The sequence below is a fragment of the Hemitrygon akajei genome, chromosome 1 (assembly GCF_048418815.1).
Source record: "Hemitrygon akajei chromosome 1, sHemAka1.3, whole genome shotgun sequence".
In the NCBI taxonomy this organism is placed as follows: Eukaryota; Metazoa; Chordata; class Chondrichthyes; order Myliobatiformes; family Dasyatidae; genus Hemitrygon; species Hemitrygon akajei.
In genome coordinates, this window is record NC_133124.1 from 10,040,674 (window position 1) to 10,054,394 (window position 13,721).

At 42.6% G+C, this 13,721-nt stretch overlaps 1 protein-coding gene across 5 annotated transcripts in view; it reads left to right on the forward strand.

Annotated features, from left to right (window-relative positions):
• sugct (succinyl-CoA:glutarate-CoA transferase) overlaps positions 1-13,721 on the forward strand; it is a 528,034-nt gene that overhangs the window by 39,776 nt on the left and 474,537 nt on the right. For all 5 annotated transcript variants that reach the window (XM_073032218.1, XM_073032487.1, XM_073032549.1 and 2 more), the window contains exons 2-4: positions 5,424-5,469; positions 5,568-5,641; positions 12,267-12,352. In XM_073032218.1, the coding sequence (XP_072888319.1) occupies positions 5,424-5,469; positions 5,568-5,641; positions 12,267-12,352 (206 nt within the window). The remainder of the gene's footprint in view (positions 1-5,423; positions 5,470-5,567; positions 5,642-12,266; positions 12,353-13,721) is intronic.

The window sequence follows — 13,721 nt, forward strand, 5'->3', positions numbered from 1 at the left end:
AGGTTGAATCCCACATTCCAAAGACTTGCTGGTAGGTTAATTGGCAACTATCAGATTCAGATTTATTGATTACATGTACATTGAAAATAGTGAGATGTGTTGTTTCCATTAATGACCAACATAATCTAAGGATATGCGGGGGCAAACTGCAAGAATTGCCACACATTCCAGCGCCAACACATCATGCCCACCATGTTCAGCAGATAGCAGCAGCAACAAAAACACAAAACAAAATAACAACAGCAAAGCAAACCCCTTTCCCTGCCTCCCTGCCTCCCACCCACCCTCCACACACCCAAACAAGCCTCCAACCCTAGTAGGACAGGACATGTTCAAGCTTGCTGTCCTTGTCCTCAGATTCTTAGGCTCGCAGAATTCAGACTCCATCCAACTTCAGACTTCACCCTGGGATGCCGATCACATTTTGATGCAGGTTAATTGCAAAATAAAAATAAATTCCAAGCAGATTTAATGGACATTTTTGCAAATGTTTAATTTGGAGATTTTATTTTTGCAATGGATAGCCCAAGTTATTAATAGAGTTGGAGTAATTCAGATGGAACCAGGCCCTTCAGCCCATCTGGTCCAAGCTGACCCAGATGCCTAATGCAAGCTGTTCCAATTTGCCTATGTTTGGCCCATATCCCTGTAAACCTTTCCTATCCATGTACCTGTCCCAGTGCATTGTAGCACTTGTTATTGTACTTGATTCAACTACTTTCTCTGGCAGATATACTGACCACTCTCTGTGTGCAAAACATTGCTGCTCAAGTTCCTAAAACATCTCTTCCCTCTGCCTTCTGTGAACAAGCCAACTCTGAATCCATGAAGCCAAGTTCACATGGTAAAATAGACATTCAACCTATCAACTTGCATGGCAACTTTGAGGGATCTTTGTACTTGGACTCCAAGACTCCTCTGTTCCTCTATACTGCTCATAATCCTGCCGTTAAACTTGTACTCCTCCAAGTTTGATCTTCCAAAGTGAATGACTTTACAGTTTTCTTGGTTGGACTCCATCTGCCACTTCTCAGCCCTGCTCTGTGTCCTATCAGTGTCCCACTGCAACCTACAACAATCTTCTACACTGTATGCAATTCCACTGACCTTGTCATCTGCAAACTCACCCTTCCACTTCCTCATCCAAGTCATTTATGAAGATCCTGAAGGACAAGGGTCCCAGAACTCAACTGGTCACTGACCTCCAGGTAGAATATGCTCCATCTTTTATCACCCTCTGCCTTCTGTGAGCAAGCCAATTCTGAGTCCACACAGACAAGTTTTCAGTAGAGACGTTTCAGAAATGTCTCTAGTTGCATTATTTTGAGCTCTGGTGCTCCCCAGGGCTGTGTGGTCAGCCCGCTGCTGTTTACACTGTTGACACATTACTGTGGCAGGGTTCATCTCAAACCATATCATCAAGTTTGCGGATGACACAACAGTGGTTGGCCTCATCAACAGTGATGATGAGGAGTACAGAGAGGAAGTGGAGTGGCTGGTGTGAGAACAGCAATCTTAAGTTTGAATGTGAAGAAGACCAAGGAAATGATTGTGGACTTTAGGAAGGCGCAGATGAACCATCCCCCCCTCCGCACCCGCACATACATGCCTCCTCCGTAGAGAGAGTTAAATGTGCCAAATTCCTGGGAATCCACATCACAAACTGATCTCTCAGTATCACCTCCCTGAATAAGAAGGCACAGCAGCACCTCCACTTTCTGAGGAGACTGAGGCAAGTGAGGCTTCCCACCCTCCTCACCACCTTGACTGAGTTTTACAGGAGCATGATTGAGAGTGTCCTGACAAGCTGCATTACCACCTGGTATAAGAGCAACAGTGCATTGGACTGGAAATCCCTACAAAGAACTGTGGAAACAGCTGAGAGGATCATAGGGACCTTCCTACCATCTATCGGGGACATTTATCAGGAGTGCTGTGTACCCTGGGCCCTTAGTATTTTCAAAGATCCCATCCATCTGTCTAGCATCCTCTTTCAATAGTTCAACTGTTCCATTTAATATCAGAGAATGTATACAGTATACAACCTGAAATTTTTACTCTTCACAGATATCCACAAAACTGAGAAAAAACCCCTGAAGAATGAATGACAAAAAAGTTAGAACCTCAAAACCCCTCCCCCCCACTTGCTCTAGCAAAAGCATCAACCCACCCCCCATCACCCACCATGCAAACAATAGCAAGCCCCTAGAGACCATGATAGAGTCTATCAAGAAGTACTGTCCATCCCAACACTTCGACATCTCAGACAGGTTCTTGCACTAATGAGGGAGAGAGAGATATATCACTCCTGCCATGGCGAGAGGGGAGGCCAGCAGCTCACAGTTTTGATGTTTACAATCTGCAGCGTCGCTTATTCGAGTTCCCCTGATTCGGAGCCAGCAGACTGTCACTCACCATTGAAAGATAGAGAGATACCACTCGAGTGCAGAGGCCTCTGACAGCTGCGCCTGCTGTCTCAATGTTTCGATCCTCTGCGACTGTTCAGCTGGCGACGTCGGTGAGGAATCGAGTCATCCACAGGGCCGCACCCCAAAGCGTACATCTTCCCAGCTGTTCTTGGAGATCTGAATCACTGGGCCGCTCAGTGAGTTCTGAGAGTGAGAACCCACCACCCATGAAGACTGTAGCTTCAGCACAGCTACAGATCATCAACCCCAGTCAACTTGAAAGGGGAAAAAGAGACATGAGAACAGGAGATTTAAACTGTTTCACAAACAGACTGGAAGAAATCGCCCAGGCCCATAAAAATCTCTGGTGCCATTTTTAGCTCCTCCCACAACTGACATTCTACTATCAGGCAGGAGATTCTGGTGCATGAAGACAAGAAGACCATAAGACGGAGGAGCAGAATTCGGCCACTTGGCCCATTGAGTCTTCTCCGCCATTCAATCATGACTGATCCTTTCTTATCCGCCTCCTCAGTCCCACTCCCTGGCCTTCTCACTGTAACCTTTGACGCCGTGGCCAATTAAGAACCTATCAAACTCCACCTTAAATATACCCACTGACCTGGCCTCCATAGCTGCCTGTGGAAATGAATTCCACAAATTCAGCACTCTGGCTGAAGAAATATCTCTGCATCTCTGTTTTAAATGGATGCCCTTCTATCCTGAGGCAGAGCCCTCTTGTCCTAGATTCCCCCACCATGGGAAGCATCCTTTCCACATCTACTCTGACTAAGCCTTACAACATTCAAAAGGTTTCAATGAGATCCCTCCTCATCCTTCTAAATTCCAGTGAGTACAGGCCCAGAGCCATCAAATGTTCCTCATAGGAAAACTGTTTCTTTCCTGGAATCATCCTTGTGAAACACCTCTGAATCCTCTCCAATGCCAGCACATCTTTTCTTAGATAAGGAGCCCAAAACTATTCATAATACTCAAGGTGAGGCCTCACCAGTGCCCTATGAAGCCTCAACATCACATCCCTGCTCTTATACTCTATACCTCTTGAAATGTATGGTAACATTGCATTTGCCTTCCTGACCACCGACTCAACCTGTAATTTACCCTTTCGAATGTTCTGCACAAGAGCTCCCAAGTCCCTTTTGCATCTCAGATTTTTGAATTTTCTCACGTTTTAGAAAATATTCTTCACATTTATTTCTACTACCAAAGTGCATGGTTATTTTCTAACCGTGTATTTCATTTGCCACTTTCTTGCCCATTCTCCTAATCTGTCTAAGTCCTTCTGCAGCCTACCTGTTTCCTCAACACTACCTGCCTCCCCCCCCCACCAATTCTGAATGGTCAGAATGGATGTCTGTGAAGAGTAAGAATTTCAGGTTGTATATACTTTCTCTGATATTAAGTGGAACCGTTGAACTATTGAAAGGGTCATTAGACTTCTGAACTCCCTGCATTATCTCATTGGACGCGACTCTGGATAATTTGTTCTGTAGCCTACAATATTTAATTTATGTACTTTACTTTGCTTATCTATGCAAAGTAAATCTATCATTGATAGATTTAATTCTTCCTTTCCTATGTTATTGTGTGTTGTGTGCGTGTGCGCGCGTCCTACTGTGCTTTATACCCTGGTCTGGCGTGGAGAAAAGTTATCTCATTTGGTGGTAAACATGTATATAGTTAAATGACAATGAGCTTGACTTGATTTGACTTGACAGTGACAATTATCCCTTTTCCCTTACTTTTATTTGTTTCCAAACTTACAGGAATCCTAATCTTACTGTGTATCCATCTTGCACACTGATTTTAATATCTTCATCACTATCAGCTCTGCTTTCAGCTGGCCTGACCTGGGTCTCCATTCCCAAAACTCTTCTAGTTCTCCCTTTTAACTTGTCTCTCAAGTAGCAACTACCACAGTGCTTTGCAGCATCAGCTATAAGTCCAGGGTTCAATTCCTGCAGCTGTCTGTAAGGAGTTTGTACATTCTCCCTGCTACTGAATGGATTTCTTCTAGGTGCTCTGATTTCCTTCCACAGTCCAAAGATGAACAGGTTATGGTTAACAAGTTGTGGGCATACTATATTGCCACTTGAAGCATGGGCTGCCTCCAGCACAATCCTTGCTGATTTGATTTGATGCAACAACACATTTCACTGTATGTTTCAATGTAAATGTGACAAATAGAGCTAATCCAATCTAGATAGTTGACCTAATGTTTGTTTATCTGCCCTGATACCCTTTTCTGTGGCTCAGGTTCAAATTCTATCTATTTGTTTCCCAGCACTCCTATCAAGCAGCCTGGAAGTTTGCATTAAAGTTCTAAATGTTGTATAAGCTCATAAAAAAAACCGTTGTTTGTGTCCAGACAGGCTAGTGAAAGTATCATGATTTTGCAATTTCCAAAGCTCTTTGTACATTTATCATTCAGAACTCGCACCTGGTGATTTTCTCTCACTGTTTAAAAAGTTATCTACTCAGCCAAGTGTAGCAAAGACGCAATAATACAATCAATAATGCAGCCAGAATGCGTTTCTGGAATCACCCTTTGTCTCAAATCTGTAGACCAGTCCAACTGAGCTGTCTACAATTTGCAGTGCAGTCCTTCTCTTTTGTGTAACATCTTTCATATGTACAACTTGATAAGAGGCATACATGGAGTGGAGAAATAGCCAGAGACTTTTTCCTAGGGCAGAAATGGCTAATACTAGGCTGCATAACTTTAATGTGATTGGAGATAAGTATTAAGGGATGTCAGAGGTAGGTTTTTTCACACAGAGAGTGGTAGGTGTGTGGAACACCCTGCCAGATACATTAGAGGCATTCAGTATGCTCCTAGATAGGCACATAGATGATAGAAAAATTGAGAATTATGTAGAAGGGTTAGATTGATCTTAGAGTACGGTCTATACTGTACTGTTGTTATCTGTGTTCTATGTAACTTGAATGTGTGTTATTTGATGACAGCTTCTAAAAATGTGTTTTGGCTTACAGGAAATGTGAAACCATTAGAAGGAATTAAAGTCCTTGACCTCACAAGGTATATTCATGTTCTATAACACAAATAAAATCTGTTTATTTTGTGAGAATTTAGCAATGTGAATCTAATCATCCATTTCCTTTGTCTATTTCAAACAGGGTGTTAGCAGGACCATTTGCTACAATGATCTTGGGAGACCTGGGTGCAGAAATTATCAAAGTAGAAAGACCAGGTAATGGAATATTGAACTTAAATAAAAAATATTGTTACAATCAGCATCTGTGGAATACAGAGTTAAGGTCGGTATGTTTGGTACATTTTATGTTTTCCCTTAGCCTTGACTTGGTGTTAATTTTCCTGCTCAACTCAATCATCAAATTTGCCAACAACACAACTGTGATTGACCTAATCACAAACAATAACAAATCTGCATATAGAGAGGAGGTGCTGAAACTGTCCTATTGGTGCAGGAACCACAACATATCAGTCAACATCAAGAAGACAAGAGAAATGATAATTGACTTCAGGAAAGCAAGAGGTCCTGAACAAGTTCCATTATTCATAAATGGGGAGGTAGTGGAAAGGATCTCCAGTTTCGAGTTTTTGGGAATGGACATCATCGATAAGCTTTCTTGGTCCATCAATGCAACCTTGATAGTAGGGAAGGCACAACTGTGTCTGTACTACCTGAGGTGCTTAAGGAGAGCTGATCTGCCTCAAAAATTGCTGCCACCTTTTATCATACTGACATACAGAGTGACAGTGTGGTCCTCTAGTTGCAGCAAGACAGATCACAAAGCACTCCAACAGATCAGCACATCACTGGGACTCAACTACTGCACCTGGAGATGATCTACAACTCTTGATACCTATAGCATGCTTGTAATGTCATTAAAGACCCATTCCATCCCGGACACTGTCTGTTCAATCTCCTGCCATCTGGAAGGAGATACAGAAACATCTTAGTTAAGACAGTAAGTCTGAAAAACATTTTCTTCCTGAGGGCTGTTATGCAGCTGAGTAATGCTACACCCTGGCTTGCCAATGGCCTTGTGAGTGTTATCAAAGTCACTTGTTGCATGTAAATATGGGAATTTTTATTTTTTAATTTTTGATTTTTATACAGAATTGTATTCTATATTCTTCTATATTCTAATTTTTCTTCTTATTTAAGAGGCCATGTGTTTAATTACCACTCCACGTAGAACATAGAATAGTACAGTACAGGCACTTTGACCCACAATGTTGTGCTGACCCTTTAACCTACTGTAAGATCAATCTAACTCTTTGCTTCTACAATAGCCCTCAATTCTTCCATCATCCAAGTGCCTCTCTAACCAGCAATCCTGAGGTGGAGACTAACAGTCCAGAGACCAGAGTATGGATCCCCTCATGGTAACAGAAATCTGCATTCAGTTAGAAATTAGGGAAAAAAAAAACAATAATTGATAATTAGCAATGATTACCACATAAACTAAAGTTAAAAATTTCCTTTATTTGTTACTGAGTGGGATCTGTATTGATTCTGGGAGTCCAACCTTTGTCCTGTGATGTCAAACAGTAATCTGTGTCCTCTATTGAAATAATTGCAGCCACAGAAACGTTGCCACAATGTTAAAGGTACCTTGTTCTACCCATCTCATCTGCTGTGTCATTCCTTCCTTATAGCCTGACAGCCCCATCCAACAGTGGCTACAGCTTACCTTTCTCTACTGTATAGGATATTAATGACCTAGGTCTTTGGATCATGAATATAAAAGCAAGGAAGTAATACTGAGGCTTTATAAGGCATTGATCAGACTGCATTTGGAGCATTGTGGCCCCTTGGAGGAAGGATGTGTTGGCATTTGTGAGGGTCTAGAGAAGGTTCATGGAAATGACTCTGGGAATGAAAGGGTTAATGTCTGAAGAACATTTGTTGGCTCTGGGCCTATGCTCACTGCAGTTCAGGAGAATATGGGTGGTGTTATCTCTTTAGCCATAGGGTGGTGAATATATGAAATTCGTTGCTGCAGACGGCTGTGGAAACCAAGTCATTGGGTATGTTTAAAACAGAGGTTGATGGGTTCTTGACCTGCTAGGATTTCAAAGGTTATGGAGAGAAGGCAGGAGAATGGTGTTAAGAGGGAAAATAAATCAGCCATGATGGAATGGAAGAGCAGACATAATGGACTGAATTCCCTAATTCTGCTCCTATGTCTTATGGTCTTTTTCTACAGCCCTTTCTTTCCCAACCTTTCCACCTTCAAGCTTAATCTGCTTCCCGTCTCCCCACCTTTTTATTCTGGTATTTCCCCCCTTCCTTTCCAGTCTTGATGAAGGATCCCAGCCTGAAACATCGACTGTTTGTTCATTTCCATGGTTGCTGCCTGACCTGCTGAGTTCCTCCAGCATTTTCTGTGTGTTGCCTCACAACAGCAATGTGTTAAAGAGCATGTCTGAATGCACAACATGTTGAATCTTGGCGTGAATGGACTACCGTAGGAGAAGACCACATTACATTCCACTCCTGTGCCTAATAAAATTGTTACTGAGTGTTTCTGATGTGGCAGCAAGGAGAGAACAGGGACACTGGGGTAGCAATCATAAGGATGTAGGACATTAAGGGCTTTTTGTTCCAAAAATGGGAAAATATTCAAGAAGAAAGAACCAGCTAATGGTCTGGAAGGGAAGTTTGTGGTCAGTATGTAAGACTTACCATTTTTAGGTTTGTACTTTTTTCAAGGATGAGCTTGTTTAAAATCCTGGGACTTATTTGTGTCCTACAGGAGATTAGTCAAGTATAGAAATCCTACTTAAAAGCAGAGGAGGTGGATTAGGTAATTTATGTGGAGTATAAACCAAGCAATACATTTAATCAAGGCGACAGTCACAGACTGTTCCTAGGTGACCTTCTGGGTAACTACGGCACACTCTCCTTTTCCCTCTATGTATTTTTTTTGTAGTTTCTCATATTCTCCCTCACCTTCCCTTCTTCCTCCTCCTCCTGCTCCTTCCCCCCTGTTTAGAACAGAGATGAGGAGGAATTTCTTTATCCAGAGGGTGGTGAAGCTGTGCAATTTATTGCCACAGATGGTTGTGGAGGCCAGCCATGTCATATTTAAAGCAAAGGTTAATAGATTCTTGATTAGTCAGGCCATCAAAGGCAGGAAAATGGGGTTGACAAGGATATTGTATCTTTCTGAATGGAATGGTGGAACAGACTCGATGGGCTGAATGGCCTAATTCTGCACAAATGTCTTTTGGTCTGATGGAAACTGAAGCACCCGAAGGACATGTATCCAGTTGACTGGAGAACATCCAAACTCCACCTTCAGTAGACCCAAGGACAGAATTGAGCTCTGCCACTTTGTTAGCTGTGTCACTGTGCCACCCTGTACTTCTCGTAACCCGTTTGAAGTAAGGATATTCAAAATTGGGGAAGGGCTTTAGGAAGGCAGTTGCAAAAGAAGTCTGGATTTTAGATAAATTCTTACCTTTCAGGATGATCCTGAACTAGTGAAGAATAGTAAACAGCAAAGTGATCTTACAGTACTTTAAGTACTTCAACCCATAGAGTCCACAGCACCCAATTACACCCTGTAGCCAATTAATGTACTAACCTGTTCGTTTTTGGAATATGGGAGAAAACCTGGGCACCCCGAGGAAACCCATGCAGTCAGGGAAATAAATTACAGACAGTGGCAGGAATTGAACCTGAGTCACTGGCACTGTAATAGCGTTATGCTAACCGCTGCACTACCGTGTTTGATTGATCTTAGATGCTGCTAATGTGCAGTTTGATAGGAAGGAATTGTTACTTTTTATTATGAGAGATTATCTTTTGTAGATTTATTAACACAGCTTAAAAAGTGTTTTTATTTTATTTAGTGATACAGCACAGTAACTGTCCCTTCTGGCCCAACAAGCCCATGAGGTCCAATTGCACTCATATGACCAATTAACCAACTAACCCGAATATCTTTGGATTGTGGAAAGAAACCAGAGTACCCAGACAAAACCCATGCAGTCACAGAGAGAACATACAAACTCCTTACAGATTGCGGCGTAATTGAACCTAGGTCACTGGTACTGTAAAAGCAAGATGTAAAAGCATTTAAGTAGCTACACTACTGTGTCACCCCCTTATTCGATTAACTGTTTCTCTTGCCATTGTTTTCACTGACAGATTTTTTTTACAAGGTTAATCCTTCCTTGAATATTTCCCCAATTCTAGTGAACTCCAGCATGGCACACTGGTTATTTGCTGGTTCAGTCTGAATGCTTCCCAACATACCCCAGGCTTTTTCTGCAGCAGAATTGAACCCAGGTCGCTCTGGTGGAGTTTCCCAAGTTCATCTTCTCTTCCTCAAGCACCATCTTCCCTACAGAGACTTGAAAAAGGGTAGTAAAACAACAAAGGGATCAAGAATAAACTGTATTCATCATATACAGTACTTGGCAAAAGTCTTAGATACCCTAGATTTTAAAAATGGTTTCAGATGGTATGGCCCCAACAGAGCTCCGATCTCAACATCATCGAGGCTTCTAAGATTGTCTGGAGAGACAAGCGAGACAGCCGAAGTCTGCAGAAGAACTGTGGCAAGTTCTTCAAAGTGCTTGGGCCAGCTTACCAGCTGAATTTCTTATAAAACTGCACAACAGCGTACTAATTGATGCAGAAGATCGTGAACATAGCCCAGCACATCACACAAACCAATCTTCTATCCTTGGACTCACTTTACACCACACGCTGTCGGAGCAGTGCTGCCAGGATAATCAAGGACAAGACAAGACCCACCCAGCCAACACACTTTTTGTCCCACTTCGTATAAGTTTTATTTGATCACACCAAATATTGAGGTTGATGTTCTGGAGCATGTTGATATTAAAGGAGAAGAGGTTTTGGAGTTGTTAAAATACATTAGGACGGATAAGTCCCCGGGGCCTGATGGAATGTTCCCCAGGCTGTTCCACAAGGCGAGGGAAGAGATTACTGAGCCTCTTGCTGGGATCTTTATGTCCTCGTTGTCCATGGGAATGGCACCGGAGGATTGGAGGGAGGTGAATGTTGTCCTCTTGTTCAACAAAGGTAGTATCAGGTAATTATAGACCAGTGAGCCTTACGTCTGTGATGGGAAAGTTGTTGGAAAAGATTCTTAGAGATAAAATCTATGAGCATTTAGAGAATCATGGTCTGATCTGTGACAGTCAGCATGGCTTTGTGAAGGGCAGATCATGTCTAACAAGCCTGTAGAGTTCTTTGAGGAGGTGACCAGGAAAATAGATGAGGGTAGTGCAGTGGATGTGATTTACATGGATTTTAGTAAGGCACTTGACAAGGTGCCACATGGTAGGCTTATTCAGAAAGTCAGAAGGCATGGGATCCAGGGAAGTTTGGCCAGGTGGATTCAGAATTAGCTTGCCTGCAGAAGGCAGAGGGTCGTGGTGGAGGGAGTACATTCGGATTGGAGGGTTGTGACTAGTGGTGTTCCACAAGGATCGGTTCTGGGACCTCTACTTTTCGTGATTTTTATTAATGACCTGGATGTAGGGGTAGAAGGGTGGGTTGGCAAGTTTGCAGATGACACAAAGGTTGGTGGTGTTGTGGATGGTGTTGAGGATTGTCGAAGATTGCAGAGAGACATTGATAGGATGCAGAAGTGGGCTGAGAAGTGGCAGATGGAGTTCAACCCGGAGAAGTGTGAGGTGGTACACTTTGGAAGGACAAACTCCAAGGCAGAGTACAAAGTAAATGGCAGGATACTTGGTAGTGTGGAGGAGCAAAGGGACCTGGGGGTACATGTCCACAGATCCCTGAAAGTTGCCTCACAGGTAGATAGGGTAGTTAAGAAAGCTTATGGAGTGTCAACTTTCATAAGTCGAGGGATAGAGTTTAAGAGTCGCGGGATAATGGTGCAGCTCTATAAAACTGGTTGGGCCACACTTGGAGTACTGTGTCCAGTTCTGGTCGCCTCATTATAGGAAGGATGTGGAAGCATTGGAAAGGGTACAGAGGAGATTTACCAGGATGCTTCCTGGTTTAGAGAGTATACATTATGATCAGGGATTAAGGGATCTAGGGCTTTACTCTGGAGAGGAGGATGAGAGGAGACATGATAGAGGTGTACAAGATATTAAGAGGAATAGACAGAGTGGACAGCCAGTGCCTCTTCCCCAGGGCACCACTGCTTAATACAAGAGGGCATAGCTTTAAGGTAAGGGGAGGGAAGTTCAAGGGGGATATTAGAGGAAGGTTTTTTTACTCAGATAGTGGTTGGTGCGTGGAATGCACTGCCTGAGTCAGTGGTGGAGGCAGATACACTGGTGAAATTTAAGAGACTACTAGACAGGTATATGGAGGAATTTAAGGTGGAGGGTTATATGGGGGGCAGGGTTTATGGAGTGGCACAACATTGTGGGCCAAATGACCTGTACTGTGCTGTATTATTCTTTGTTCTTAGTTTATTTTACTGTTTACTCTTTGTAGTAATTTTAGTAACTTTACTACTTTTGAAAGCATCTGCACTTTACAGAACTGTTTTTGCATGTGCCTCAGACTTGCACAGTGCTGTACGTTTATATGCGTTGTGAATTTGCTGTGGTATGTTGGTGAGGGTGTAACATGTAACAAAAAACAACATTTGGTAACGATCATGAATAAAGAGTTATATAAAAATTAAACAAGTAATATCAGATTTGTGATAATAGAAATAAAAAATGATAATGGTAAAAGAAACTAAAGTTAGAAATTAGGAAGTGAGAAAATTAAAGGAGAGAAAGGTAAAAAAATAAAAAAACTCATCTTTAATGTAGTAAAAGTAAGTAATAAAAAAGTAAGACGTGATCATATTGTCAAATCTTTCCCATGTTAACAGGTGCTGGTGATGAAACTAGAGCCTGGGGACCACCATTTGTGGGAACAGAGAGTATCTACTTCCTTAGTGTAAATCGAAATAAGAAGGTGAGGTTGAAACATTTGAAATGTAAAAAGTTTAATGTTTCTTGTATCCTTCATCTGTTCAACTTAGATTTACAATACAGGTGTGAAAAGCCCACAAGCTGGTATCTGTGTAGTTATTTGTGGGGGAGTTTTGGACCGAAGTGCACAGCCTCAGAATACACAGATGTCCCCATCAGAACAGAGATGAGGAGGAATTTCTTTAGCCAGAGAGGTGGTTATTCATTGCCATAGACAGTTGTAGAGCCCAAGGCATTGGGTATATTTAAAGTGAAGGTTGATAGGTTCTTTATTATTAAGGACATCGAAAGTTATAGGAAGAAGGCAGAAGAATGCAGTTGAAGGGTATAATAAATCAGTCATAGTAGAATGGCCGGGCAGATTTGATGGACTGAGTAGCCCAATTCTGCGCCTATACCTTATGATCTTATTTACAGTGGCAATGGAATGTGAAAGCTGTGAGGTTCAAATAGTTCAATTTAATATCAGAGAATATATACAAAATACAACCTGAAATTCTTACTCTTTGCAGACATCCACAAAACAAAAACCCAACGAATGAATGATAGAAATATCAGAATCCCAAAGCCCCTTCCCCCTCCCATGCAAAGCAACAGCAGAAACATCGACCCTCCCCACTCCCCCCACTTGCACCAGCAGAAGCACTGATCCCCCCCCACCCCCCAGCATGCAAGCAATAGCAAAATCCCTCAAAGAGATCTTGTCTAGAGTCCATTAAAAACTTCAGTCCATAATCCAGCACTTTGTATCTCAGACGGCCTCTCTCTCTTAGCAGCGAGGGAGAGAGGGATGGCCCCTGCAACAATGAGAGTGGGAGACCAACACTTGGTGTTCTGATGTTATAAACTTCCATGTCTCTTTTCCAAGCTCCCTGACTTGGTGGGGAGCAGGGAGGGAGAACATGAACAAGTGGGCTGCCTTCTGACAGCAGCACATGCAGCATGGCCGGTGCGAAAACCCACCATCATGGAGAACCGTAGTTTGAACTGTAGATTATGTGACAGATTATGTAGATACTGAAAATGCAGAGCAATGCACACAAAATGCTGGAGGAACAGAATCTATGGAGGGGAATAAATATTCGCTGTTTCAGGCTGAGACCCTTCATCAGGACTGGAAAGGAAGGGAGCAGAAAGCAGAATAAGAAGGTGAAGCTAAGAACTAGTTGTACAAGTTGGCAGGTGAAAGCATGTGAGGGGGAATGTGGTGAGGATGAGACTGGGAGGTGGAAGATTTAAAGGGCTGAGGAAGGAGTCTAATAGGAGAGGACATTAAACCATGGAAGAAAGGGAAGGAGGGGCACCAGAGGAGAAGAGAAGGGGTGCGAGGGGAGCCAGAATGAGGAAAGGAT